The 27,878-nt window shown below is 47.4% G+C and overlaps 3 protein-coding genes across 10 annotated transcripts in view; 2 read left to right on the top strand and 1 right to left on the bottom strand.

The window, feature by feature from the left end:
• Positions 1 to 5,364, top strand: part of numb (NUMB endocytic adaptor protein) — a 39,937-nt gene extending 34,573 nt beyond the window's left edge. For 2 of the 4 annotated variants that reach the window (XM_070978951.1, XM_070978950.1), the window contains 6 exons: positions 415 to 555; positions 849 to 1,053; positions 1,213 to 1,512; positions 1,641 to 1,784; positions 2,378 to 2,515; positions 3,146 to 5,364. In XM_070978951.1, the coding sequence (XP_070835052.1) occupies positions 415 to 555; positions 849 to 1,053; positions 1,213 to 1,512; positions 1,641 to 1,784; positions 2,378 to 2,515; positions 3,146 to 3,897 (1,680 nt within the window). In that variant the 3' untranslated portion in view covers positions 3,898 to 5,364. The remainder of the gene's footprint in view (positions 1 to 414; positions 556 to 848; positions 1,054 to 1,212; positions 1,513 to 1,640; positions 1,785 to 2,377; positions 2,516 to 3,145) is intronic. The other 2 variants (XM_070978953.1, XM_070978952.1) reach the window with 1 other exon arrangement.
• A 488-nt stretch (positions 5,365 to 5,852) lies between these two features.
• On the top strand, positions 5,853 to 12,688 carry exd2 (exonuclease 3'-5' domain containing 2). 2 transcript variants are annotated; one of them, XM_070980073.1, is made up of 10 exons: positions 5,853 to 5,952; positions 7,113 to 7,183; positions 7,281 to 7,713; positions 8,025 to 8,281; positions 8,407 to 8,533; positions 8,842 to 9,152; positions 9,328 to 9,434; positions 9,907 to 10,042; positions 10,125 to 10,493; positions 11,223 to 12,688. In XM_070980073.1, exons 3-10 carry the CDS (start codon positions 7,321 to 7,323, stop codon positions 11,437 to 11,439), a joined length of 1,917 nt encoding a protein of 638 aa, XP_070836174.1. In that variant the 5' UTR covers positions 5,853 to 5,952; positions 7,113 to 7,183; positions 7,281 to 7,320; the 3' UTR covers positions 11,440 to 12,688. The 2 variants fall into 2 exon arrangements, with proteins under 2 accessions (XP_070836174.1, XP_070836173.1); XM_070980072.1 differs by lacking the exons at positions 5,853 to 5,952; positions 7,113 to 7,183 and having other exon boundaries at positions 7,284 to 7,728.
• Positions 12,689 to 14,521: 1,833 nt separating this feature from the next.
• LOC139342671 (BRD4-interacting chromatin-remodeling complex-associated protein) lies at positions 14,522 to 27,641 on the bottom strand. 4 transcript variants are annotated; one of them, XM_070979895.1, is made up of 14 exons: positions 27,352 to 27,641; positions 26,201 to 26,374; positions 24,943 to 24,988; positions 24,769 to 24,811; positions 24,493 to 24,558; positions 22,760 to 24,301; positions 21,926 to 22,159; positions 20,120 to 20,711; positions 19,846 to 19,994; positions 19,167 to 19,228; positions 18,130 to 18,278; positions 17,752 to 17,846; positions 17,453 to 17,555; positions 14,522 to 16,966 (listed from the first exon to the last, which is right to left on the bottom strand). In XM_070979895.1, exons 3-14 carry the CDS (start codon positions 24,981 to 24,983, stop codon positions 16,245 to 16,247), a joined length of 3,798 nt encoding a protein of 1,265 aa, XP_070835996.1. In that variant the 5' UTR covers positions 24,984 to 24,988; positions 26,201 to 26,374; positions 27,352 to 27,641; the 3' UTR covers positions 14,522 to 16,244. The 4 variants fall into 4 exon arrangements, with proteins under 4 accessions (XP_070835996.1, XP_070835997.1, XP_070835999.1 ...); XM_070979896.1 differs by lacking the exon at positions 27,352 to 27,641 and adding an exon at positions 26,800 to 26,956; XM_070979898.1 differs by lacking the exon at positions 27,352 to 27,641 and adding an exon at positions 26,800 to 26,956 and having other exon boundaries at positions 21,989 to 22,159.
• Between the last annotated feature and the right edge of the window lie 237 nt (positions 27,642 to 27,878).

Here is a 27,878-nt window from a genome sequence, read left to right as displayed (position 1 = left end):
TTCCATCTTTGGACGTCATCAGTCAGGTGATATTCTCCGTTTGACTCCGGCGCTGCCACAATATGCTGACACACAGGAGTGGAATAAGCTGGGGAGCTTCAGTATCATCCACTCCTCTCTACTTTAGAGTGATAAAGAATAAAGTTTTATAAAATCCTCCTTGGGTCAGGCATTATTTGTCGGTGTGGCTTCTCCGTGTGGCTCAGGGTGACAGTGTGGTCAGAGAGCAGGGTCGGGTGCACAGCGGTGCGACTAGTTCAGTCTTATTCAAGCACTCTTGAAGCCAGTCCTTCACACTGAAGCACTGTTCATGCAATCATTCAGCCCACATTCTGAACTGACTCGACTGAGTGTCACTTAACCCCGGCCGTTGTTGTTAAACTCATTATAATGAGGCGGAAATGCTTTTTGCAGGACCTGATTCTGGACCAGACAATAGAGAAAGTGTCTTTCTGCGCTCCGGACCGTAACTTCGAGAGGGCGTTCTCTTACATCTGCAGGGACGGCACCACGCGACGCTGGATCTGCCATTGTTTTATGGCCATTAAAGACTCAGTAAGAGCTCATTCTAATACTGCAGTATTATTTAATAATGTCTGGTATAGAGTACATGTTTGAAGGCCTCTCACAGTTTCAGTTAGCATATTTTCATGGACAGTCTTAGTTGTCCTTCCTGCCTTGTATTGCCTTCCAAGCTTCAATGTATGTGTCATTTGAATTATCTTTTGAACATGCGTGTTTTTATACCATATTTACAAGAGGAAAAACATTTGTTTGTGTACATCAGCGCTATGCTACGAGCCGTGTGTAACTCATGAGATCTTAACATTTGGCATTGTCTCTGTCAGGGAGAGCGTCTCAGTCACGCTGTGGGTTGTGCATTCGCCGCCTGTCTGGAGCGAAAGCAGAAGCGGGAGAAGGAGTGCGGGGTCACGGCAACCTTCGACGCCAACAGAACCACTTTCACTCGCGAGGGCTCGTTCCGTGTTACTACAGCAACAGAGGCGGCAGAGCGGGAGGAGGTCATGAGGCAGCTACAGGATGCTAAAAAAGGTTTCGAAGTATAAAGTCCCATCTAGAGACTGTTGATGCCTGGTGTGGGAAATGATTTAGCCACTTTACCTTCCACCATAGTGGTCCTTTTGTTTGTACTTCCAGCTAATGTTATTGCTCTGTTTGTCCATTGTTGCTCCATTGCCCTTCCCTTAACAGCAGAGACAGATGTGAACATTATTGGAAATTCGGCCACCAGCGCGACAAACTCCTCAGCACACCAGACGGGGGGCTCACCATCCCCCTCGTCCTCCCCACCTCTCTCCATGTCCGCCCTGGGACCCCAGGCCATACCACGCAGGCACGCACCGGCCGATGTTATCGCCAGACAGGGCTCGTTCAGAGGCTTCCCGGCCCTCAGTCAGAAGACTTCTCCCTTCAAACGACAGCTGTCACTGCGCATGAACGAGCTGCCCTCCACCATGCAGCGCAAGTCTGACTTCCCCATCAAGAACACAGGTGAGTCTTGGACCCTGACCAGCCGTCCGTGTCCTCAGCTCCTTTGTCGCCCGACACAACCTGCTGATAAGCTTCAAGCACAACAAATATTTGCTTCTGTTTACTTTACTCTGGCGTTTCCCCTCCAGTCCCTGAGGTAGAAGGAGAAGGTGACAGCATCAGTTCACTGTGCACTCAGATCACCTCAGCTTTCAGCGGACCCCCAGAGGACCCCTTCTCCTCAGCACCAATGCCCAAACCAGCTTCATCTCCGCAGTCTCCTGTAGCACCAGGTAACAGCTGCAAAAGCTCTACTTAAATCCTTAATATCTAACATGTGTAACTGGTTATCCATGCTGTGATGAGCTTAGCTGATTGGCTACTGTGTTCAGGACAGCTGTGTGCAGTGTGAAGTTTTAATAGACATGTCACATATTTTCTCTGCTCTGTTATTGAATTTTCAGTGAATGAGGTCACAGTGCTAGAAATGGCTAATTACTGAATCATACTTCTGACCCAAACAATTAAAACAGTTTCTAGCTTCTTGTAGTGATAAAAAAGTGGTTGTTAGCTGCAGAAGACTGCCAAAAGTCTGTGGCCAGCTTTTCTGGCCAGCAGTCTTAGTTAGCCCAGTGAATTTCCTTGTCATTCAGCTCTGTGCGAAATTAATAGACTTCCAGCCACATCTGTGTTGCTTGCAGTGTAAATGCGCAGAGAATATGTGCCTGTTCACCTTTTCCAGGAGTTACGTTGGTAACATTTATGTGGTTAACACTCGTTAAGACTGCTAATGAACTGCACGGTAATATTGTGCATGTCTAACAAAAGATCCCCCACATCACACAAAAGCTTGCCTGTACTAGCTTCTGTCTCTTATCTGCTGTAGTGAACGGCACAGCTCCTGCCTTCTCTGTTCCTGCCGCTGCTACCGCTAACCCCCCAGTTCTGCCCCCCGCTCTGCCTGCCCGAGACACTAACCCCTGGGCTAAGACCCCAGCAGGGGCTCCGGCCTCAGCGCAGCCAGGTAAGCAGCACTGCAGAGAGGAGAATTTGCGTGTCATGGGGCGCTGAGAGTACTGAGCGTGTACTTCTGTACCTTTGAGCTACTGTAAAAGTTAAAGCTCCTCTCATCCTGGCATTGTGCTTTTGAAGGTGGGTACACAGTGAGTGTGTGACTTCCTGAAAGCAATAGTTTGACATTTTGGGAAAAATACTGATTGGATGTTTGGTGGAGATGTAGATGAGAAGATCAAAACCACTCTCACTTCTGTTGGGTAAGTATGAAGCTCCAGCTCTGTCTGAAGGTCAGAAAATCCACCTGTCAGCAAGAAACAGTCTGGTGCATAATCATGTGTAAAACAGCTAATTGTCGGTTTTACATTGTCTTTGTATGAATGAAAAAAATTAGATAATGTGTTTATTAATGAGCTGGCAGGCGGATTTCATTACCTTCAGAGCTGGTCTACTTGTTTCCAGTCTCTGTGTCAAGAGTGGTATCGATCTCATTTCACTCTCTGCCAGGAAGCCAATAAATATATTTCCCAAAAAGGCAACCTGCTCCATCACACCAGCATTAACTATGAGCTGGGATGGTGAATCTTTACTGTTATTTGCAGCTCACTTTTTCATGTGTGTGTGTGCTTTCTGCCAACAGGAAGTAACTGGTCCTCCCCCACTCCGGTGATAGTGGCCCCCCCCACATCCTCCCCTGCCATGCCTTCCCACAAACGCACACCATCAGAAGCAGATCGGTGGTTAGAAGAAGTCTCCAAGTCTGTCCGAGCCCCTAATCCGATCATGGCGACAGCCTCGCCCCCTGCCCAGCCGTTCACTGCCCCCGTGCCCGTGCCCGTGGTGTCTGTCCCCTCTGTTCCCCCGGTGCCCTTCATGTCCCCTCTGCCCTCCGCCGTGCCCATGTTGCCCCCTCGCCAGCCCGCCTTCCACGCTCAGGCTCCAGCCTCCTACCCGATGCCGAACGGGCTGCCCTTCCCTCAGCCCAGCGTGCCTGTGGTCGGCATCACTCCTTCACAGATGGTGGCTAATGTGTTCGGCTCCGCCACGCAGCCCCAGCCATTCCCCGTCCCAACCTCCACAACACCCCAGCATGATGCCCATGTTGTCACCAACGTCAGCCCGTTCATCAAACCCCCACAGACCAGCGCAGTGAACCCCACTCCCCTCCAGCCCTCCAACGGTAGCGTGACCTTCAATGGGGCAGACAGCTGGGCCGCTCCGTCCCAACTCGCTCCATCCTCCCCAGCCACCCAGCCGCCCCCACAGCCACAGGAAGATGCCTTTGAGGCCCAGTGGGCAGCCTTGGAGGGCCGGTCACGCCAGCGCACCACACCCTCCCCGACAAATCCTTTCTCCACTGAGCTGCACAAGACTTTTGAGATCCAGCTCTGAAGGCTGCGTTTGAGATTAGAAAGGACCGGACAATGAGGAGGCCATTTTGGATGAGGGAGCAGATGGGTGGTTAACAAAAGAAAAGAGGGGTATGTCCTCCAGTCTCTCTTCATCGTGGTTTCAGCGGAAAAGCACAGCAGGGCCGTAGAACTGGGAGACAGTGGAGAGCAACGGGTGAATCAGCAGGGAGCAGAACTCTGCACAGCGGTGAGGGGAGAAAAAACAAAACAGGTTGCTGTTAGCAAGGGTGCAGCTCCCCAGGCATTTCATTAGCATTGTCTGTATTGTTTTGTTTGTGCTGTGGAGCGCAAGGTTGTCATTACCCTGTGGAGTATCTGTGCCGAGCCACACCTGGCCCCAAGTCAGCCCCCACCCACCCACCCACCCAGATGCGGTGGCTCACGTCCCCTGCCCGCCTTTGCTCGGTCCAGCTCCCAGCACCCCCTGTTTACAGGACGAGACCTCCCTCACCTGGCAGAGGAACTGCAGCACTGAAAGAACTCAGCTTCCAGATGAGAAGTTCTCATTAATAACTTCCCAGTCAGAAGAATAGAGTGAGACAATGCCAAAATCTTTATTTTTATGCATTAAGTATATTTTAAATAGCTTTGGAATCTAACAGAAGAGTTGTAAGTAATCGTGCCAAAGGCACAGGCTAGCTACAATGAGACAAGTTCTTGTTCGTGTATACAAGAAATGAACGTATATATTATACATAAATATATATATATATCTATAAAGAATCTATACTGTACACACAGCTCACAGCAGTGCTACTTTTTAATGTGATGTAAAGAGATTTTTGTGAAGGGACAGCTGCTTTACTTTTGTGTTTGTTTTGTTGTTTTATTTTTGAAGAAAAATCTCTTTATTTCCGTCTACTGCATCCTGTGATTGGATGCGAAGCATCTCACTGTAAATAGGGTGTCATTGCAGCAACAATCAATGTGGACCTAGCAATGGTGGTGGTGCCCAACTGGTTGCCTCTCTTACCTGTGCTCAGTTTTTAATAGTTTAGTACACATCAGTACTTAACATTTTACTTTCTGTCTTCATTGTCATTCTTTTTTGTGTGATAACAATCTTGTTTTTTTTTTTTTTTAATTTAACACAGTAGGATGAGTCATCTCCTGTTTCTCCACCTCATATTATTTTTTAAGTAGTCGATTTCTAAATTTTTATTTTGCACAAGCATTAAAGTAGATGATTTGACCCCACAGGAGACCTCGATCAACGTGGATTGGCCTGCTGTGGTTCTGACAGTCAGCAGAAAACTGCAGGGAGATAAAATGGTTCATCTCTCACTGTCTGATTTCTCTCTGTCATGTTTTTATTTTTTTTAAATCAAACCTGTGAATATGATCTGTTATCTGATCTATTTTTCCATTTTGTAATTATTTCATTACTTTATTCCACTTCTTCGGTTGAAGCTAAAAGATTGAATAAATTGATGGTGGTAGAGGAAAAGCTTGTCTGTGTTCTTGAGTGAATGCCGTAATGTTTTGAATGTACAGAGTGTATCCTGTTCACATTGACAATGAAACCGGTTCTGTTCTTTGGGGTACAAGATGTCAAATAGTTTTCATAGACTAAATGTAAATAGAAAATAATTAATTATGGTTAGTTGCAGCCATAGTACATGCACATGCAAAATATACTTAGGAGTATGGAATGGAGTTCTAGGCAAAGACTTAATAGCGGGCCCAGGAAATGTTACACCTGAGTAGAATGAGTACATTATTTGACAAGAAGTCGATACACAGACCCAAACAATATCACCAAAAATGTAGGAAGCAATTATATTAGACCATTTTCAGAGAAATGAGAGTATAACGACAATGCTGTTGGACCAAGTCGTATGAATGCAGCGACTCTATTGCGGTGGTCTTTTCTGCTGTTATTCCGTCCGTCCAACAGGTGGCGCTGGCTGGGGAGCTGCATCCTGCTGCAGCAGCGTCGTTACAAATAGAGCCCGGAAGACATGGTGCAGTTGAGTAAAGAGAAGCAAGTGTACATGAGTTTTAAACTGGCGTTGTGTTGGTTAAAGACGTAAAGGTAAGACTAAACTCAAATATTCGTGCATGGAGGTGTACCTCCGCCGTTATGAAGTAATGTATAAAATTTAGCGCAATGACGCCGCGCAGGTAACGAGCTAGCAAGTTAACCGGCTAGCTGTAGCCGCTAACGAGGCTAATGTTGGTTTAACTTTGCTTTAACGAGAAAGCTTACTAGAATAATGACAGAAACGGATGCTCGCCCGTCTTACCTTTGAAACAGATTTCCTCTGAGGGGAAAGTGTAGCCCGGTTTAGTTTTAGGCGCCACAGCTGACGGCCAACGCTAGCAGAAGTTGTACTGCTAACGCTAGTTATTAAGTTAGGTGTTAGCTTGACGTTCACTTCAACAGTCGACTGACAGCACGGCGCACTGAACCTTGGTACTTTACATGAACTCGTATGAACCCTACAGGTCAGGCGTTTGAACGAAAGCTGTCTCCAGTCTTTTACTCTGAATGAGCACAGCGTGGATGGCTTTGGTTGAACGACCATGAGCAAACTTACGTTAGCTAACAAAGTAGCTTAGGTGAACAACTTGACCAGTGCTGACCCATCAAATCCCTCGACCTAATTAGGAATGCTAGTTTTGCCAAACTTTTAAAACATACTTGATTACAAGCTTTACTCATTAGTTGTTCATTATATACTTTATAAGCTGTTGTCAAACATGATGTCTCTATAATATTTAATGCTACAGTAGAAGGAGTCATAACGTTTTGATGGCTGTAAGTTACAGAAAAAATATTTTGACCACGTGACACAAAGGGTCACATGTTTGATAGCTGAAACTAGAGTGTGTTGAGCTGTCTGAGCAACACTAACCCCTCACCTGTATATCTATTATTTGGTCATCCTTGTGCAGCTCCCAAATGCCTCCTATGGGGGATTAATAAAGGCTTATCTTATCTTAATCCCCTAGTGTCACAGTTTTGGCCACACTGAGGTCACAGCCATCAAAATTGATTGTGCAATTAAAGTGGGATTTGAAACGCTTGCACTGGCTAAACAGCTGAAGGTCCCATTTAACTCAGAATCTGTTAACACTGGTGTGATTAAGGTGAAGGCAGCAGAGGTTTTCCAGGCTTTCTATCATAATTAGGATGATTGTTTGATAAGAAGAGTATCTGTCTATTAAACGGCCTGTGGTGTTGTGTTCCAGAGAGATGCTGTGTCTGTCCAGATCACGGGGACAAAGACGGGTGTACATGGGATTCCACTGACACTTGAAAGGTAAAACATCGCTTGCTTTTTATTTACAAACATGCCATTTAGGACATGCGGATCTGGCCACTGAAGACCAACTGGGCTTTTGTGTTTTTGGCTCAAGGTTTGCACTCTTTAGCCAGCCGAAGATCACCACAGGCAACATGTCTCATCGAGGGCCTTTAACTGCTGTCATAACAACAGTATTAGGGGCCACGTTAGGAGGCCTGCTCATATGGCGAGTGTACAGAACGAAGAGGAAGAGGCTGCCTTCAGTCCAGAAGGTGGCTGATCCTGTGGAAGCTTCATGTCCTGTGGAAAACAAGTTTAGAGCCGTGGACTATCCGTACACCCAACCGCCATTCCTGGAGAAAGAGTTTAAGGCTGTGGAGTGCCAGACCACACAGCTGCCCCCTGCTGTACAGATACCGTCTTCTGAACAGCTGCTGGCGGTGAAACCGGTGATGGTGAGCTCTGAAGAGGAGTGGCAGCAGCTGTGGCCACTGATGCAAAAGGAGCTGTCAGTCTTCCCTGTGCTGGGGCTTGACTGTGAATGGGTAAAGACCAACGCCGTAAGAAATACCTTTTGCATGTTTTTGCATATCAAGAGGAAAAATCCACCCTGAATGATGCAGCGTTGTTCCCCTTGTTTGGTTTTTTTTAGTTTACTGTAGCTTGTTTGTTCCTGCAGGTAACTGGCTTCATATAGATGAGAGAAAATCACACAATGTCATAAATGCCTTTGACATCCAATTTGAAAATGTACGCAGGAGTAAGATTATCAGAAGGGTGGAGTTTTCCTTCAGCTTCTTTAACCTTTCATATTGATGTCCTTTTTTCCTGACCTGGCTGCTGTTTCCTGCTGCAGGTGTCTGTGAAAGGCAGAGCCTCGGCCGTCTCCCTGTTACAGATGGCCACATATTCAGGCCTGTGCGTCCTGGTGAGGCTGCTGGCGTTTCGCAGCGGCCAGCAGCCATTCCCCCTCAGCTTAATGGAAGTTCTCCGAGACCCACACATTTTGAAAGTCGGCGTCGGCTGCTACGAAGACGGCAAGCGTCTAACGCGTGACTACGGCCTGTCGCTGTCGTGCACAGTTGATCTGCGCTATCTTGCCTTAAGACAAAGGTACAGTTTGGTTGTTGCTGTTTGATGTCAGTGTTCTTAAAAAGCAGAAGACTTTCCCCTATTGTTCATTCACATTTGTCACATTGTGATGTATGTAAATTCTTAAATTCTGTCTCCATTTTCAGGCAAGCCACAGTGAATAATGGCCTGAGTCTGAAGTCTCTGGCAGCAGATCTGTTGAATGTATCTCTAGATAAATCACTGGAGCTGCGCTGCAGTGACTGGGAGGCAGACCAACTGACGCTGGAGCAGGTGGTGATTCATTGTGTTACAGCACTCTTCACATTTTTCATATGTCTCATTTTTCAGATCTGCTTCAGTGAATTAATCAGGAATTCAAGACAGTATAGCACTGCAGAGTGGAGGGAGCTGATTTTAGTGTCCCTGGATCTGGAACTCAGATTCATTTTCTTCCTAAAAAACATCAAAGGTTACTAACTCGTGTGCATAAGCACATACATGAAGAAGTAAGACTCCTCAGGTGCATTTTGGGAAGAAATATCCAATCACAGAGTTTGAAATTCTGCTAAGCTAACAGCAGGTATTTGTCTTCACTCCAGATGACTTACGCCGCCAGAGATGCCCAAGTTTCCATCGCTCTCTTCCTCCATCTCCTCGGCCTCCGCTCTGAAGCTGGACCCGCCTCTTTCAGCGGGAGCTCTTACCCTGAGCTGGCTGCCCGCTGCCAGGGCCTGGTGGACGTGCCCTTCAGGGGCCGAGCAGACGGAGACGACAGGGCCGCTGACGGAGAGAGGAAGCGGAGGACCCGAAAGCCGCCCACCCAAGAAAGCCCAGAGTCTGGAGATCAGCAAGTCCCAGACCCCCGAAAGAATCACAAGAGGAAACCGCTGGGTGTGGGCTATTCTGCCAGGTGAGGATGGAAGAGAGGCGCAGTTTGGTCTTATTTATTGTTGTCTGTGAACAGTTCCAACCCCGCAGAAGGCTGCAGGATCAACATTCAAAATGCTAGCTGCCAGAAGATGAGAGGGAAAAAAAAACATCTTAAACTGATGCTAATCCAAAATCATCCACTCTCTCTTTTCCAGGAAGTCTCCTCTGTATGATAACTGCTTCCTCCATGCTCCAGACGACCAGCCTCTGTGTACCTGCGACAAGAAGAAAGCCAAATGGTACCTAGATAAAGGAATAGGAGGTACACTGGATAACTCCAACGCGTAAACATTAAAACACACTGTCTTGCTGCTTTATGCTGCAACATGCAACTTTGAAATCTCTTTTATTCATTCAGAGGGAAAAGTCAACCTAAACCAGCATATTTAGTTGCACGTGTGTAGAAGAAGCAGGCGTTTAGCTTTGCAGCTTCTCGTCTTCCTGCAGCCTTTTCCTGCTCTGGATGTCTTCTGCTTTAGTGCTGCTGTGCTCTAAAAGCACTTAGATTTGTCAGTCAGTGTAGTTACACAATTAAGTAGGTAGAAAAATGGACTTAAAGCATTATGATACTCGATGTTATGTGAAGCGTAGGCTGCTTCACTGCAGTAAAAAACACCTGCATGTGATAAAATGAAAGCATCAGTGTGTCTGAAGACAGCATGTTTCTCTCCTCTTTGTTTAACTGGTAATCTTTATCTGAAGACATTAATGGATTATCTCTGTGTCTGACCCAGTGCTCCAGAGTGAGGATCCTTTTGTCGTGAGGCTGCTGTTTGAGCCGTCAGGACGTCCCGACTCCCAGCAGGACTATTACCTCACGGCGAAGGAGAATCTCTGCGTGGTCTGTGGCAAAGCAGATTCCTACATCAGGTCTGACGTTTTCATTCTGAAGCTGAAGGAAATTTCATCGTGGAGTGACAGATTACCTGAATATTTCCCTTTGGTCCCACAGGAAAAACATTGTGCCACATGAGTACAGACGGCATTTTCCCACTGAGATGAAGGACCACAACTCCCATGACATCCTGCTGCTCTGCACCAGCTGCCACGCCGCCTCCAACATGCACGACGGCTTCCTGAAGCAGCAGCTGGCTGAAGAGTTCGCCGCCCCTCAGGGCTGCGAGGAGGGAGTTCGCCTGCTGGAGGACTCGGACCGACGGCGGGTACGCTCGGCGGCTCGGGCGCTGCTCACCGCCGGGGAGGGGCTGCCGGAGCAGCGACGAGAGGAGCTGCAGGCTTTGATCAAGAGCTTCCTCAACGTGAGCGAGGAGCAGGAGCTGACGAGCGAGGCGCTGCAGCAGGCTGCCGGCTTGGAGACCAGGTGAGACCCGACTCGGCTCAAACAGAACAAAATGATTCTGTGTGAGTTTCGTTCATATCAGTGTGGTTGTTTGAAGCAGAACTTCCCTCACCTGAACCAAACTGAACACTTTAGAAACACTAGAGATAAAACTGGGAACCTTTTCAGCACTGCAGCATGAATTTCAACCACAACAAGGAAAGAAGTGGAGCAAAGACTTGACACTTAAACGTGACTGGAATGCTGAAAATGTTCCTGCTGAGAATAAGAAGGAGCTCTGTGGCTCAGTCTGCACCACAGAGCAGGAGGCGCCACAGGTTACAGAACAGCCCCTAAAAACATATGATGAAGGATGTTTTATTAACATTGGCTTGAGCAACGTTTGCATCATGACGCTCATGAAAAGATAAAGTAACTGTGTAGCCCAGAAGCACAAATGTTGAGGAAAAATGGCAAAATTCCACCGTGCAGCAAAATCTGAGCTAGTCAACAGAATCAGGCAGAAAAACGCTCTGATTCAGGAACTCTCACGGTGAGGTTTGAAGCCACGTTGTTTGGTGCATGTATCCATAGCCACACATCTATGATAAGATAATGATATCAGCTAATAAAATCAGCCCTGCTGGTTCCTCAGTCACACTCTTATCATCCGTATCCTGTTCATCTGCTGGGCTGCATGCGGTCTTCATGCAGCTGTTTAACTGTGCAGGATCCACGCTCTCCTCCTCACTGCTCCTCTCTCCTCTGAAGGATTTTCAACAAGGCCTACGTGCCTCACGGCCTGAAGGTGGTGCAAGCCCACGCCGAGCAGGGCCTGCAGGGCCTGATGGACCTGGAGCGTCGCTGGAGGCAGCACTTCCTCAACACCATGCGGCCTCGCCACCTCCCTCCCCTCTGGTCCGTCGACCACAACCACAGCAAGTTCCTCCGCAAGTACGGAGAGAACCTGCCCATCAAACTCAACTGACTGTCTGTCTGTGCGAGGACCACGAGCAGCTACGGAGCAGGACGGCAGGCTGGATCTTCTCATCTGCCGGTCGGATTTGACACTTCCGTCAGTTTTACAAGCCAAATTGCTTTTTTAGTGAGCAGGTGAATGAACTCGTCTGTCCGTCAGGACCCGAACGTTAGCAGCGTGTGGTGGCAGTGAAGTTACCACTCCGGTGTTAACGAGGCCTCGATGAGCGATTGACTACATTTCACACTCACACACACCTGAGTGCCAGTGAGATGCTGCTAGGTTGCCACCTGGATCCCGAATGAACTCCAAGAACGTGAGCAGAGACTCCACTTGTTGAATTTCCAGCACTGAATCTGAGAAACACTAACTCCACACGGCCACGGTGGATGACCCGAGGCTGCGTATGGCCACTTTTTTATCATGAAATATGTCTAATTATTTATGAAAAAAGTAAAAATATTATGAAATTTAAGACCAGATTTTTAGTAAAAGCTACAGCCTGCTCTTCATTTCCCCTTAAATCTAACTAAACCCCCACCTCCCCCCTGCAGGTTTGCAGCTTTTACGTCCATCAGTCTGAGAATAAACAACTTGCTTTGCAGAGCGAGCGAGCGTCATTTTAATGCGACCTTAAGTTATTTGGCGCTCCGCTCTGCTCTCGCTGTCAATCTATTGTCTGTTTTTAAGTCAGTAGACGAAGGACGAGTTTCCCGGAAGCGTCTTGAAATCAGGTTGGGTTTGGTCTCGAGGTGCCTTCAGGCCCGAACGAGTCACACCTCAGAGTTGTTTATTTTGCAGGGGGAGATGAACACTCACGTGGTGGAGTTGGCCGCTTTTTAATCGACCGTTTCAACCCCTGATGTTCTTGTCGTGCTGCTGATTCTCCGGCCGGTTGGGGCGCCTCCATGGCTCATGTTTTAATGAGCCTCTTAATCCCCAAACCTGCCTGGAGTCGCAGCATCGGGACATGACCTCGTTTCAATTTACAGCCGTTTCACCACGACGTCGTCTTACACCACCCAAACTGCACCGTGAAGAAAAGCTGCCAACTCTAATGGGATTTTGAGAATCACCTGAAAACCCCCCCACCCCCCCACCCCTTTGCGAGGCTGATTTATCTTTTCGAGCGTGATGAATTTATCGACTACGCAGCTGCTTTGTCTTTATTGGTATTTTCCTGGATGTAAGCCCTGAAGCTATTTGTTTATTTCAATTGTGAATGATGCAAAAAATAAAAGTCTTGTTTGTATTAATCACCTGCGACTCGTCTCGGCGGCGAACACACACACAGACACACACGTGACCACATTTCATTTTTTTATTTCTTACAAAATCACAGTTTAATAAATAGTCTGTAAAAATGAGTACAAAAGCGGTTTTCTTAACATTTCATATATGAATCACTCGTGACTTTCAGGTCAAAGGAGTCTTCAGTTGGATTTTTTTTTGTCAGGAATGACATTTTTTTTTTACAATCTAGTTTTGCTGAATTAAGGCCTCTTGATTTTGGCATCAGAACAATCTGTCAGTCAAATGTTTTGTATCTGAAGTTGAATTAGTGTAGAGTTATGAGCTCCCCTGGTTTCACAGTTCAGTCAGAAGAAAAAATAATAATAATAAAAAAAACATTTACAAATAAATACCAAAATGGCTCAACATGCAGATGTAACCTCTTTGACCTAAAATGCTGACAAAACTAAGCACGTTTCTACTGGCCAGTGTTCGACACTGCACACATAACGATGGCACGTGAGGCTGCTTCTTTCAAAGGGATTCCACCAACGTCGACGCTTCCTTCACTGCAAACATCTTTGAGGAGGAGAAACGCGGGCAAACGCAAATAAAAAAAAAACGTTCGTTGTGGTGGAATTTCCCTTTTAAAGAAGGCTAGCGGTGACGAGGAGTGCAATCCTGTGTTGTGAAAGACACTCTGACATCTTTACTGCATTACAGCGAATCCTCTGCGGGCGGAAACACACCTGAAGATTTAACGTCTCATACGTTTGCTTCTAATTTGGCACAAAATCTGTTAAAGGAACACAGTTTGAGAAATATGCTGATTTGCTTCCTTGCTGATGACAAAGGTTTAAGTGTGAAGCTAAGGCTACCACCACTAGCTTGTTAGCATAGCATAAAGATGGGAAACAGCTAGCCTGCCTTTGTGTAAAGGCAACAAAATCCACCTGCCAGCTCACTCTTTAACATGTTGTATCTGCGCTGTTTAATCTGTAGAAGAAGAAGCACATGCCACACTGTTTCCTGAAGTCCTGGTGCAGTGGACAAACAACCACTGACAAACTGAACCTGCGATAGCTGAAAGTTTTGGTTGCTTCGAGGCCGCAGAATCAAGGTGTGAACAACATTAACATTATGGTATGCAAACGGTTTCTTATTTCCACATGAAGGTGTTGCAGAGCAGCATCGTCATCATGTTTCTGTGCACCTGGTGATGTCTGGGATGACTGCTGGCTGCTGAATATGTTTGCCAGCCAGGTGCTAACTGTGTCTGTCTGCAGAGGAGTTTTTTTTAGGCTTTTTCACCGAAGACAGCACTATGAGAGCAGTGAGACTGAACCAAAAGAGTAAAGCTGCAGCAGGACGGCTGAACATGAGCTGAACATAAATATAGATAATAAATAGATAAATAACGAGTCGTAAAGCCGAGAGGAGCTTCAGATTCGGCTGATTTTGCAATTCAGTTTAAGTCACTGCTCACAGCCAAGAAACAGTTCAGCACATAAATCCCTCAAAACGCTGCGTCGTGTCATTTTTCATCATTTTAAGTGAACTTTACAGGTGACGTGAAGCAGCATGAGGCTAGCTTTCCCCCCGTTTCTCGTCTTTATGCTAAGCTAATTAGCTGCTAGCTGTAGCTTTGTGTTTAGCATACAGGCATAGATCCTCCGGTGTGTGTCCACCCAAACTACTGCAGAGGATTTCAGCACTAAGTTACTGCATATTTTAACTCCTTTTGTTCATTCCAACAAAAGACAATTTCACATGTAAAAAAATTGACAATTCAAGAAATGAGAAGGCCTGTTTGATTTAGCCCCAAATCTCCGGAAGTAGTTTTTTCTTTTTTCTTTTTGAATGGACAGGTTCACATTTCAGAACACCAGATGTTGGAGGATTTAAAACGTCACATCAATGATATTTTCTTTGCAGATTCCATTTCCTTAAAGGTACATTGAATCAACAATAAGGCATCTTCTAAACGTTTCCAATTCACGAGTCGAGCCTCGACCCCTGACGGTGTCTTCAAATATTAAATTTTGAAGCGCTTTTTCAATTTCTGTTACAAAAATTAGACATTTTGCAGCTTTAACGTTTCGACCTTCAAGGTAAAATCCGTCCACAAAGAATATTTTGCACAAGTTTCATGAGGGAGAGTCGTACCACCGATACATGACCCCAAATCTCTCACGGATTTTCATACGAACAGAATTCACGCTTTCACACAGAACAATAAGATTGTCACATTAACGTAAGATGCTGCAAAAATCGTACTGCTCCACGACGGCCACGTGAAAGTAAGTCTTCGGCTTAGTTTAATAAATAAAGAGAACTCTAGATGAAGATGTGAAGCGGATGATTCCTCTAGTTTTTGGTCAAAGGCTGTTTGATGATGCAGAGAGGCTGAAGTTCTTACAGTGTGTCGCGGAAAAAAACAGCTGCGCTTTTGGTGTTTTTCTTTCTCAAACTGGACCTCGGACCCTTAAAACAGACTTGAAACAGTTTCTAAACTACTTGAATGACAGAGTCTCGGTTGTCATCCAATGATAGGCGAAGATCTCCTCCCTCCTCCTCCTCCTCCTCCTCACTGCACCACCACTGCTCCTAACAACCCTAACTCATTATTGCTTGCATGTTAATACATAAAGTATGAGAAACCATTCTCCAAAAACTACAAATATTTCACAGTCCAGCGTGAACGGCGACAACTTAAAGACTTAAAAAGCACGACTCTGTCAAACCTTTTCTGTTCTGTTTTCCCTTCGGGTTCTTTCAGCTTCAACAAGGACAGACTCCAGTTTGTGGGAAGAGACACAACATGGACGTTTGCTGGTGTATTCAGGATGTAGCAAGTCACAAATTCTTTGGAGTTTCATTCGATAAGCCGAGATGATGGAGCCTGCGGGGCTTTTATGTACCGTCCCCCCGCAGGACGCGATGTTTCCACACACACACACACACACACACACACACACACACACACTCCTCAGATCCACGCAAACCAAGACACACACACACACATCACACACTCGCTGCCTTTCTCAATGCAACTCATCTGAAAACACAATTGGCACAGATTATCAAAATAAATACCCTGGAAGCTTGGCACTATGCAAAAGAAACTTCACATTTGTGAAAGAAATCTTATAAAAAACTATTGAATAATCTCAGTCTACTCCACGTTTTCGTTTTTCCTCACTATTACTTATATACTATATGCTGATGAAGGTTACACCAGTGTCGTAAACCTCTGAATGACTTAACTACCACTGAAACAATATAGCTCCTATTCAAATAGATTTTTTTTCCACAAACGTACATCAAAATGAAGTATCTAACATCTATCGGACTATAGATAGTGCTGTTGTCTGGTATGCATCTCTTTATAGTGCCTCTTAATTTTTTTCCTCCTCCCTCGTCTTTCAAACAATCAGTTCCTTTAAAGAAATCTCTGAAACCCAGAAACAATCTCTCAGTTCTGGGAACAGATAAGAAGTCAGGTACAGCTTCCTTCGTGTTCTCTGGCCTCAGACAGATGTTTCTGCATCTGCGTGGACGTCTGTCGGGGCAGATTTACCTCACAGGTGTCCTTCCAGGATGCTGGTGACGGCCTGGTCCAGCGAAGGGCCTGACGTGGCCCTGGTCTGGGCTGCAGAGGGGCCCTGCAGGCGCTGGAGCTCCAGGATGCTGTCGATGGCACTCTGCAGATGTTCACTGAGCATGTTGTCCTCTTGGACGGGTGGAGGCGGCGGGCTGAACCGCTGCTCCGGCCGAGGCGACGCATCCAGCCTGTAGCATTTCAGTTTCGGGGCGCTGACGTCTCTGGGAGGCAGCTCGAAGCAGCCAGCCTGCGGCTCTGGCATAGAAAGGGGATTCGGGGCTTTCGTTTTGGGATTGGGGGCTTTCTGTGGGGCCTCCTCTGCGGCGTTACAAGGCAGAGCTCCGTTGGAGATCTCCTCCTCATGCTGAGGTCGCTGGGGGGCTCCATTGGGTGCCTGAGAGTGGCGTTCATTCACGGCGCCGCCGCCATTGGTCAGCTGCCCCATGTGGTCCCTCTTGAGGCCTGGGTCGCAGGCGGAGTTGTGGACCACCTTGCGGGAGCCGGACTCCTGCTTGATGGTGAGCCTGAGAGCCCCGCGGGAGCTGGAGCGGTACGTCTTCAGTCCTGGGGGGCGGTCAGACAGTCTGGTCCAGGCTGGTGGAGAGGAGGGGCTGCCAGAGGAGCACAGCTGGGAGGGACCGGAGGAGTGGGCGCCATGGGGGGAAGACGCTGATGTAGCCAAGGCCATCATAAATGACTCTGGAAGAAATGAGGGTGATATTTCAAAAAGCCAGCCTGTCCTATTTCTGCATTATTATTTGAGATCATATATTAGTTCCCAGCAGCAGCAGCCGAGCCTGACATTTAACAGCTTTCAAGAGCTTCCTTCCCCTTTTCCAACTTTTTTAATTAACATAACAACCCCGCTTTAATCTGCTCTTAACTTCTCATGTGTAATTTTCTCGTCATCATGCGGAGTCTTTCTCAGCACGACCCCGCTCCACATTTACACAGCTTAATTACACATTCACACCTGGGAGCTGCTCTGGAGCAAATATGGAGGTTAAGCGCGGAATTAGTTCGTGAGAAGAAGAAAAAAAGTGTCACTGATTGACTTCCTGTTTCTGTCCTGGGATTTGAAGTGGCGTCAAAATACTGGCGGCCACTCGCATTAATGCGCACACACACACACATAATAAAGTAGGTGATGATGATGATGGTTGTGTCTCCTGCTGGGACACTGACCTGGGTCTCTGCGGACTCTCCGTCTGTCCTCTGCTAAGGCGCATCGCTCAGCCTGGAGGAAGAGACGCTCCAGCATCACCATCTCCGCCGAAGGACTCTCCTGCTGTGGAAACCAGTTCACGTCACGTCACACACACACACACACACACACACACACACACACAGCCTCATCCGTCTGCTGCAAACACAGCTGAGGAATCTGATGAAGGAGGCCTCACAGACAAAAGGAGCTCATGGACTGAACTCCTCGGGAGGACTGCTGATGTGGTTGAAGGTGTGAAGACGGAGGACGGTCTTACCTGGGTTTCTCTAACCAGTAGCTGCCTGTATTTGTTGACCATGTCCTTGGTGCGTTTCAGCAGGAACCCGGACACGGTGTCGAACTCCTGGTCCACTGTGAAGACAAAGATATCACAGTCAAACACCACATGATTACCCTCCCAGCTCCCCTCATCCACCTTTGGATGTAACTCAATCTGTCATATACCAGAGGTGGACGCCTTGACGAGCACCATGTTTAATTCAAAGCTGGATGTTTGCGGGGTAAAAGTTATCCCAACTTAAATCACCAGCTGCTGCCACTTTGCTTTAGATCTGCAGCAGATGGCTCATTTTGGATCCTCAGCTGGTGGCGTTCGGCCGGCCTGGATCGCCATCATCGACTGAAGCTCGCTCACCTAAATTGAAGTCATCCTGAGTGGGCAGGTGACCGGCGCAGGTGTGGTACGGCAGCAGGCGTCTGACGGCGTCCTTCAGCGTGGAAAAGGCCGGGCCGGTGAAGGGGGTCTGGATGGCGCTGTGGTCCAGACAAATCTGTTGCTGGAACCTAAAGAACACAAGAAAGCGTAAGCCTGCAGACTACAGACTGCTGAAGTAATACAACTGTAATTTACTCTGTTACTGTCTGATGTAATCCAACAGTTACCGAACGTGTTCTCAGTCTGTCAAAGATTTACATCTACTGTTATCAGCGTGGTGCGTTCAATGTCGGAAAGTAGGTAAAGCTGATGAAAGTAGAGCTAGTAGTATCAGTAGAGTTACTTAAAGCAGTACTGGTAGTATTTAATAGTGGAAGTAGCAATACTAACTACTAAATACTAACTAGAAGCAGTTATGACCAAATTAGCAAATTAAGTTTCTGTGTGATTGGTGAGCACAGCGTGAACTAGAAAAATAAGGTGCTGAAAGTAGATTTTGAGATGAGACAGGGTGACAAAATGACTTGATTATCCAGGACCAGCTGACTTTTTTCAAGTAATCCCGTTACTGTGCAGCCGTGCTGCCTGTATCAGAAGCAGTAGTTGTTATTAACGTACAGGCAGTGTTAGCGGCTGTAGTAGCAGCAGTAAAAGGAGTCCCAGAGGACTCGAATTTGAAAAAATGACAGAAGGATCAGACCTAATCCACATCTGTGAAACCAGCCAACTGTTCCTAAATGACTGAATTAACTGGCTGATTGTTACTGAGGTAAGAAGGCGTCACATTCAGCCGTGTGACAAGTGGGATCCTGAATAAGCCGTCAGGTTGATGAAGAATCATTCCTCCTTCCATCCTTCATTTGCACTCCGACTCGTTCTCATTCAGGAAATTTCTTTGCCCGCACGATTGCTTTTAAACTTAGTGAAGCACAGCGGCCCGTTGGGGTCCTTCCTGGCTGTGGCACAGAGCCACATTTCCTGTTTCAGACCATCGGCCCGGCTCGCCGCTCTCTTACCTGTGCCTGCGCATTGCTGGTGTGAGCCTCTCCTCAGTCTGCTGCTCCAGAGGACCCGCCAGCTGGCAGCCACACAACATTTCGGATGAGATCAAAGGATGCAGACAGGGGTGCATTTTGAAGTCATTAATAATACGTTTGCTGCATTTAACAAATAATCATTTCAAAGGCTGCCATCTCCGCTCCAAGACTGGAGCCGGATCGGTTTAACCCACAGAGGAAATTACTTTGGCTCATTACACAAATTGTGAAATCCGTTATTCTCGGCCTAAAACAAACAGACAATATGATATTAATCAGTTTAAGGGTCGACAGAAAGTTCGTTTGATCATAGTTGTCTTTTTCAAATAAAAATGGCCAAAAATGTCCAGGTTTCAGCTTCTAAAATGTGAATATTTGCTGGTCTGAGTATGATAATAAAATGGATGGATATGAGCAATTTTCACAATTTTATAGACCAAGCAACTTATTAATTGATTGAGGGAATAATTGACACTCATTAAACACAGCCTTAAATATGATTTAATGGAGGATTAAACTCATAAATTTATATTAGATTCTGTTATTTTTTAATTACATGGAACATTTAGCAGTTTCTTCCAACATTCATTACAAGATAAGATGTATGTATGTATGTATGTATGTATGTATTTCTTAAATGAAGGGGTCTCGTTCTCACCTTGGTGCCGGTCTGCTGGCTCGCCTGGATGGGGGCGCTCTCTCTGGGAGCCGGGGGCCCCTGAACCTGGACTCCCTGGGCTGCGGGAGAGGGGGGATGGACATCGAGAGTAAACGCTTTACTCTCCACGACCAAGGCAGCTGTTGGCTCTGGAAGGGAACACAGCGATGACAGAGGTGATGATGATGATGATGATGATGATGGCAGACCGTAGTGATCAAGGCAGTGATTACAGTGATGGTGAAGGGTCAGTCAGATTTTCATTGAAACTCACTGTTTTGTGTGTGCTGTTGGGCAGCAGAGTCATCTTCTCCTTTGGAGAGACCAGCAGCTGTGGGATCAGGCTGCTGCTGAGGCACCGAGACGCCGACACACACAGGAGACGGACTGCTGTGGACCGAGGACTGAGGCTGGGAAGCTGAGGCCTGGACCTGGAGCTGGGGCTGGGAAACAGATGACTGGATCTGTACCTGGTTCTGGGCAAATAAGCCCTGTGAGACCTGGAGCTGATGAGGGACCTGGTACTGGACTTGGGGCTCAACGTGAGGCTGGGGAGCTGCGACCGGGGCGACTGAACTCTCAATCTGGGGCCCGGCCGGAGGGGAGAAACTCGTCGGAGCCGGTCTCTCTGCCTCCTGAATGGGAGGGGGGGAGCAGATCAGCGGCGTCTCCTCTGGCTCTGAGTGAAGAGGAGAAGCCTCAGCGTGCTGGTCAGGCATCCCAGCGCAGGCGTCCTGACCAGAGACTGCGTGGGTCTGTGGCTGGGCCTCGCCCTCATTGGTGCCCGGGGAGGCGAGCGACTCCATCGGCACCACCGGCAACGCTCCGACCAACAAATCAGACGCGATAGGAGAAGTAAGTGCTTGCTGTGGGAGAAATGATGAAGAAAGAGCTGCTGTTAGATGGATGTTCTGATCCACTTTCAAACCCAAATTAAAAACTCCCCCGTTCTTTCTGTCTTTAACTTGATTAATTTGTCGACTGCACTCTCATTTCCTTTATTACATTTGGCACAACTTGCAGCATTATTGCACCATAACTGCACTGAAACACGACCGTTTTTATTTGAATTTAACTTTATTCCACTTGAACCAATTTTATTTTCCTCTTCATTGCATTTTAAAACGTTGTTCTAATGATTTCTGAGCAGCTTTTGCATTGATTTATGAATTTGATCACTATTTTAACAGGATTATTTTTTCTGATGTCAAAATCATCCCTAAAATAACAAAATGTTAACTGTCTTTAACTGCCGTGCGTCACGTTAGAGACTGTCTTTCACATATATGAAATTAATAGCACTGACAATGCTCTCCCTCAGCTTTAAAGTGAAGCTGCTGCTTGGTCTGGTATGACCCTGCGATGATGCTAACGCTAGCAAACTTTAGCTTCCTGTATCAGATGGCCAACTTTGTGGTTCTTCTCCATTTGTAATTCATCTCAATCCGGCTGATGATGAGTTTATTTAAGCAGCTAACTGGATAATTGTTGAGAAATTAAAGGACATTCGGTGTTCTCCTTTAAACTGGCTGCTGTTTAGTGAAAGTTGGTCTGGCTTTAAATCAGGTTGGTCGAGATCTTTGAGCCAACTGCCGCCGACAGTTGGTTTCAGCTGAACGTTCTGTTGCTAGTGGCAACCACTGCTGGCAGGGTTCTACAGCAGTTTAACTGACATTGTTACGTCGGCCATTTTGTCAGATCTGTGACTGTCTTCTGTCCAAATGTCCTTATCAGAGCTTCGTCGGCAGGTGCTCGTTATCGTAGCTGTTCTGTGATTGTTGATTCCTTATTCGTCCAGTGGAATGTAACTAAGTGCATTTACTCAAGTACTGTACTTCAGTGTAATTTTGAAATACTAGTTCTTCACTTGGGTATTTCTGTTTTATGCTGCTTTGTACTGCTGGTACTGTGCTACATTTTGGAGGCAGATGTACTTTTTACTCCACTACATATTTGAGAACTTTAGTTACTAGTTACTTTAGAGATAACGCGAGATATAAATCAACTGTTACTATGATACGATCAATCTATCAGATCTGAATACTTCTTCAACAACTTAGTTTAATTTAGAAGCTCTGACCTGTTGCAGATGTTGCATAAAGGCCTCGTTCTGACTCATCGAGTGGGTCACCTCTTCCACTACCTGGGTCATGTCTGCTGGGGCCATCAGAAGTTTAGGGATCTCCACAGCTGGATCGGGGGCCAGAGGTGGTTCAGGAGGAGGCTGCAAGACTGTGACTACAGGGGGAGAGGAGGACTGTAGTCCTGCAGAGGTGGGCTGCACCGACACATGCTGGAGAACATGTCCATAGGGCTACAGCAAGAGACAGAACAGACACCAGAGCCAGTTACTGAATTTAAGACTGAGCTACATGTGCAAGTTATAGCTATTTAACCACAAATCCAGTATATTCTATGTCTCATTTGTACATACATGCTACACCACAGTTTTAGATTTTAATCAATTTCTATCTCCATGTTCCCAGTTTGTAACCCAAAACAAGGCCAGAACCATTGACTCTCTTATACCATGCTCACTTGCCAAAGAAAAAATTAGAACCATAAATTCATATTTTCCTGCATTTGATAATCCAAATCTAGAGTTTTTCACAAGCTGTATGTTTCCTGGTGACACCTGAGGGTCTGACTAATACCTGGAACAATCACTACCACCACACAAGGCTGTTACCTAATGGAAGCCTTCAGTACTCCAGCAAATAGGAGGAACCTCAGATACGTATATTGCTAATCTGCTCATTTTATAGAACCCTAGAAAGCTAATGTTATGCTAGCAAGATTGAAAGTCAATAACAATGGTATGTTGGTATCGTTTTAGATACAGGCTGATGCAATTTATCCAGCAAATTAATTTAGATCCATATCACCTGCCTCTGAGACAGAGGTAGCAGTTCACCTGTGGTAGTTGGTGGAACGTCTCCTCTGAGCTGGTCCTCTCCTCCTGAATGGCTCTTTCTGGCAGCAGCACCACGGAGGCCTGCTGGAGGCTCAGCTGTCCCTCTGTCACTCCTGTCTGAGGAGCCGGGGCCTGGGCAGCAAAAGGCAGCCCCTGAACTACTGAGGGGCCATTAACGATCGAGATGGAAGTGAGATCCGGGGGAAGCACCCCTGAACTGTTGATCAAGGTAATGTGGTTTCCAAGAGCGGGACTGTGGACCAGAGTGGTTCGCTGCCCCTGTCCTCCTGGAGTGTAGGTTCCAGCCAGCTGTGCTGGCATCTGGAAGACAGTAGGGGGCGCTGACTGTAGCTGCAAAGGTCCTGAAAGCACAGTGGCCTGGCGGAGCGCTAGCTGCCCTGTGGGGGTGGTGAAGACAGGGCTGAAGTTCAGCTGTCTTTGGGGCACAGTTAGGATCTGAGAGCCGTCTACGAGCTGCCCAGTGGAGGGAGTCAGGCTGTGGACGGATGGGCCTTGGTGGCTGGGGGTCAGCAGTGGTCGAGCTGCACTGGCAGGCTGGGAGATTGTAACAGGGCACTGGCCTGGAAGAAGGAACTGGTTTTGGCCTTGGAAGAGTCCCTGAGGCTGGAGCACAAAGGAGCCGCCCTGGTTGACCAGTTGCAGGCTCACTGGTTTGGGGAGCTGCTGGGTGGCCTGCGGCGGTGGAGCCGCAGGCTTTTGGGTCGGAGGTTGGGAGAGTAAAATATTTGGTGAGGCAGTCCCAGGGACAAATGTAAGACCTGGAGTGTGTTTTTGCCCAGGGGGCTTAGGGCTAATTTGAACCAGCCTGGGCTGAATGCTGATAGGCAGCTTGGGTTGGATGGGAAGGGGGGCGCGCTGCAGGACGATGCCTGGTGCTGCTGCTGCTGCTGCTCTCAGGGTTGGGGTGATAAGAGGACGACTGGTGACACTGGGAACAGCCTTGTGGATGATCATACTGGATCCTTGGGCAGGACTCAGGGAGAAGGAGGTCTCTGGAGAAGCAGCAGGGAACACATTTCCGGGCAGGAGCCCCATCAGCTGAGGAGGGGCAGCAGGTTTTAGAGAAGGGCAGCCTGGGCCGACAGCCAGGAGGGAGGGTTGAGGAGGCTCCACTGCTGCCTGTGTGTCTCTGGGCAATGCCGGGGTGACAGGCAAGGTCACAGACTTGGGTACGAATGGTACAGTGGATGGAGAGAGGAGGGGGGCAGGTGAGTACAGGGACAAGTTGTCCCCAGGTTGGGCCAGACCTGCCTCCAGAGCCATTGTCTGCTCTGTGATCTCAGCCTCCTGCAGGCTCTGCTGGAGGATGTCACATGCCACCTCTGCCTCCTCCACTTCCTCCACTTCTCCCTTCTTTGCCTCAAATCCAGCCTCCACAGGTGTCCCACCCTGCACCACCTGTGGGTCTTCCGCACCCTCCGGCGATGACAAGAGGGCCTCCTCCAGGAAGGACAGATCCACACACCCAGGTGGAGGTGTGCCTGGGGAATCCCTTCCATCCCCCAGCAGAGAGACGGGGCTCTGGAGGGGGAAACAGTGGGAGACAGACAGAGAGGCAGAGGCAGCAGAGAGAAGGAAAATAAGGGGAGAATTGTGTGATTAGCAGGAGTTAACAGGAAGCAGTTTCAGGCGCAGAAGGAGAGAAAAAAATCATTCTCCTGGGGAAAATGCTGGTTGTTGTGACGCTGTTGGCTGTGGATCCAGACACTCACCGGGGCATCTGTGAAGAGGGAGGGCTCCCCAGAGGAGGAGTTAATGAGCAGGTCTTCAGTCTGCAGCTGGTGGGATGAAATGAGACGATTTTAGGCTGGGCCCGCAAAGTCGTGGTGAGAAACGCACTTAGTATTACAGTACGACTCCCCATCAGTCAGCCCTCCTCCACACATCTCGCACGACCGTGTGCCAAGAAATATTCCCATCTCGCATTTATCATTTGCACTATTGATTTTCTTATTTGAGTCCCTCTCTATTTAAGACTCTTTTGTTACCTCATTGGTCCCATGAAGGAAGTCATTCAGGGCTTGGGGATCACTGCGAAGATTGAAAGATGGCAGCGATTAGAACAGCGATCAAAATCAGTTAGAAGAGGCCACTCAATATTCAAGCATTAGCAAAGCGTTGCCATTTTCATTCTGCCAGAACCAAGAAAGAAGCAGACTCACCACAAAACATCAAGTAGACAAGTCCCATCTTCATCCTCCATGTCAACTAAGAGGAAGAGGAGGACAAATGCAATCGTATGAGCATTACGATTGTTGGGATGAAGGATCAAACAACGAGGGAAACAATGTGTTGTACGTGTTGTTACTGTTTCTTTGGCTGTAGCTGCTGATTATTTGATCCACCTCTAAATGATTTTCCCGTTGGAGTTACTACAGATGGTGATTTTAATTTTTGGTTGCTGTTTACCGTCTGAGAAATATCTCAAAAATAAGAGGCCATCTATCTCAGTCTGACTCAGAGAAACATATGCATGCCTCTGTCATGAGTAGGCTGGACGATGCTGCAAACTTCTGTTTTGGGATCTTCTCGCTGAAACCACTCATCCAGAAACCTGCTGCATGGACGAGAAATATCCTCACGCCGGTCCTCAGAAACCTCCACTGACGACCTTTCTGCCTCTTGGCACAAAGCTCCTAATGGCCTCCACTGTGCACGTCATGCTCTCAGTTTACAAACCAGCAGATCTCTCCAGTCACAGGAATCAATCTTCATTTCTTTAAAGCATTTTTAGACACAGAGTTCATGTAAAAGCAACTTTTATTTATTATTATTATTCGTTTTATTATCCTGTAAAGCAAATTTAAGCCGCTTTTGTATGAAATTCTTCAATTAATCGTTTGTTTAATCTAGAAAAAGTCAGAAAATTGCCAAAAATGCTCTTCAGAAGTTCCCAGAGCCCACTGTGACATCTTTACATTGATTCTTTGTCCAACCATCAGTCAAAAAATCCAAAGAAATTCAACTTGCAGTGACATAAAACAGAGAAAAGTGGCAAATCCTTGCATGTGAGAGGCTGGAAGCAGCAACCGTTGACTTAGATGATTAATCCTCAAAACAAAACTGTGGATTTATTGATCAGTTGCTTTAGTATTAACTGTTGTCCAAACCGGTGGTTTCAGCAGCCCTTGTCACAGCTGCTGGCCACAGAGTGGAGGTGTGAGAAGTTCAACCAAAGATTTTTACTCAGACTGCTTCATTTGAAGGATTTTCAGAGGCCAGAAGAGGTGAAAGTACACAGTATTATATTGTAAACCCTCTAAATTTGGGGGTCTGGAACCACAGAATGACAGCAGAACATTTTAAAGAGAAGATGATGGAGACATTTCCCATAATCCTCCGATAAATGAAGCAAATCACCAGCTCTCATCCAAACACACTGCAGACCCAGAACTCCTCATGAGTTAGATAGCAACCTACTTCATAGGTGAGAGGCCCCATACAGAGCGGTCGAGCTGAGTTCTGGTGGTGGCCTCATGGGAAGTCGTGGCCGGACTTCAGTATCTGGAGGCGGAGGGGTGCCAGGCCGGGACGGCGGGACGGAGACGGGTCCTCCCTCTGCTGGGGCATCGCTGCGTCCTCACGGTGGAGAAGCTGGATGTGAGGAAGGGGGGATGCAAACACACCACCACATGCTGTCAGGTCACTTGAGGTTACCAGCAGCCAAAACACATTCTCATGTCAGCAGTGAGACATAAGATCAATATCTGATTCATCAGTTTCTCCTCAGCTGTGGGCAACACTCCTGTGATTCTGTTGCAGACATCTGAGGGAGACTGGACCAGATCTTTAGCAATAATAGCATCACATTTTTGGGGGGAGGGGGGGCTGTATTGATCACGCCTGAGGCTGATGAGGAAAATGGAAGCTATTGTTGTGGCTATCACAGACATGAGAGGCAAATCATGAACGCCTCAGCTGTAAATAGACGGCTCCCCCCGCGCCTTGGATGTGACTTGTCCTCTCTCCTCATGGCTGAAAAAAAAAGCAATGTGGAGAAGCTCTGCTCCATTACTCACTGCCTTGCGCTCAATTTCCCGGGGAGGTCCCTCAAAAAACGAGACAAGCCTCCCTCTCCGGTCCCGCTGACATATTTTTGTTTACAACGCGACAACCGCATTAACACCCTCAAGGTACCGCATCGCCCAATGAAATCCAGGCAAACGACCCTCATCTAAACCTGCAGCGGCGGGTGCATGCGATTCTCTTGCAATAACAGGACCAGGCTCCAGTGATGCATTTATAGGTTACGTAAGGTGAATGTGTGTTCATGTGAAATGAACGTCCCGAGCGACGAAGGATGCGGAGCCGCTGCTTCTTCCTTGTGGTGTTTTTTTTTCCTGATTTCTTTAATTATTATTTTTCCCTGAGTGGGACCACGGCAGCTGACGCCTGCTGTAAATCATATCGCGGTAACAAAAGATGCCTTGTGTTAAATATCATTTTCCACGCAGCCAGCCCCGAGCGATTCCCTTACCGTTGTGCCATTAGAGTCATCCCGCAAAATCCCCCCCCCAAAAAAATTAAAAAAAAAAAAAAGGGGAGCAAGAGGAGGAGAAAAAAAAACTCACCCCTTCTTTGTGGTTTATTGTCCTGTCAAGCGGGCCTCTGCGCCATCGATTCTCACTCAGTGGTCTTTTCAGATGCTAAAAGGAGGAGAGGGGGTGGTGGTGGTGGTGGAGGGGGTAGGGTAGGGTGGGATGGAGGAGGGGTGGGTGTGGGGGGTACCGGGGTGGGTGTGAGAAACAGACCGGGAGAGCCGATCACAACACAAAGGTGGAGGAAAAAAATACAACTGAGTGGAGGCGAGGATCCAGATGGAGCGACGCGGCTGCGGGAGAGGAGAGCGGCCGCCTCCTGCGCTCCGCCAGGCGGCAGACGCCTCAAACGTCCCCGCGCTTCACCGTGGAGCGCCTGCACCCCCGTTACAGATGTGTTTCCTACACTTTATTGATTTTTTTAATCCCCCTCAGTCCAGAAAGTTTTAAATACTTTCAAAGGGAGAGATGTTAAAATCAATATTACGAGATGCGCTAATTTGCCACTGATGTGCCAAAAGGAGGAAATTACACGTGCAAGACTGCAAACTGTCATCCTT

This window comes from Chaetodon trifascialis, chromosome 14, assembly GCF_039877785.1.
Source record: "Chaetodon trifascialis isolate fChaTrf1 chromosome 14, fChaTrf1.hap1, whole genome shotgun sequence".
NCBI classification, from domain to species: Eukaryota; Metazoa; Chordata; class Actinopteri; order Chaetodontiformes; family Chaetodontidae; genus Chaetodon; species Chaetodon trifascialis.
The sequence above is the reverse complement of the archived record's forward strand: the minus strand, read 5'-3'. Positions and strand labels throughout refer to the sequence as shown.

Bases quoted from the DNA above. Each gene is read 5' to 3' on its own strand.
- exd2 (XM_070980072.1), top strand. From the start codon at position 7,321: ATGTCTCATCGAGGGCCTTTAACTGCTGTCATAACAACAGTATTAGGG. The intron at 9,153-9,327 runs GTGAGGATGGAA...TCTCTTTTCCAG, and splicing joins GGTGTGGGCTATTCTGCCAG to GAAGTCTCCTCTGTATGATA. The intron at 9,435-9,906 runs GTACACTGGATA...TGTCTGACCCAG, and splicing joins CCTAGATAAAGGAATAGGAG to TGCTCCAGAGTGAGGATCCT.
- LOC139342671 (XM_070979895.1), bottom strand. From the start codon at position 24,983: ATGGAGGATGAAGATGGGACTTGTCTACTTGATGTTTTGTG. The intron at 19,995-20,119 runs GTGAGTTTCAAT...GTTCCCTTCCAG, and splicing joins CCAACAGCACACACAAAACA to AGCCAACAGCTGCCTTGGTC. The intron at 18,279-19,166 runs GTAAGAGAGCGG...TGTGTTCTTTAG, and splicing joins CCAGCAATGCGCAGGCACAG to GTTCCAGCAACAGATTTGTC.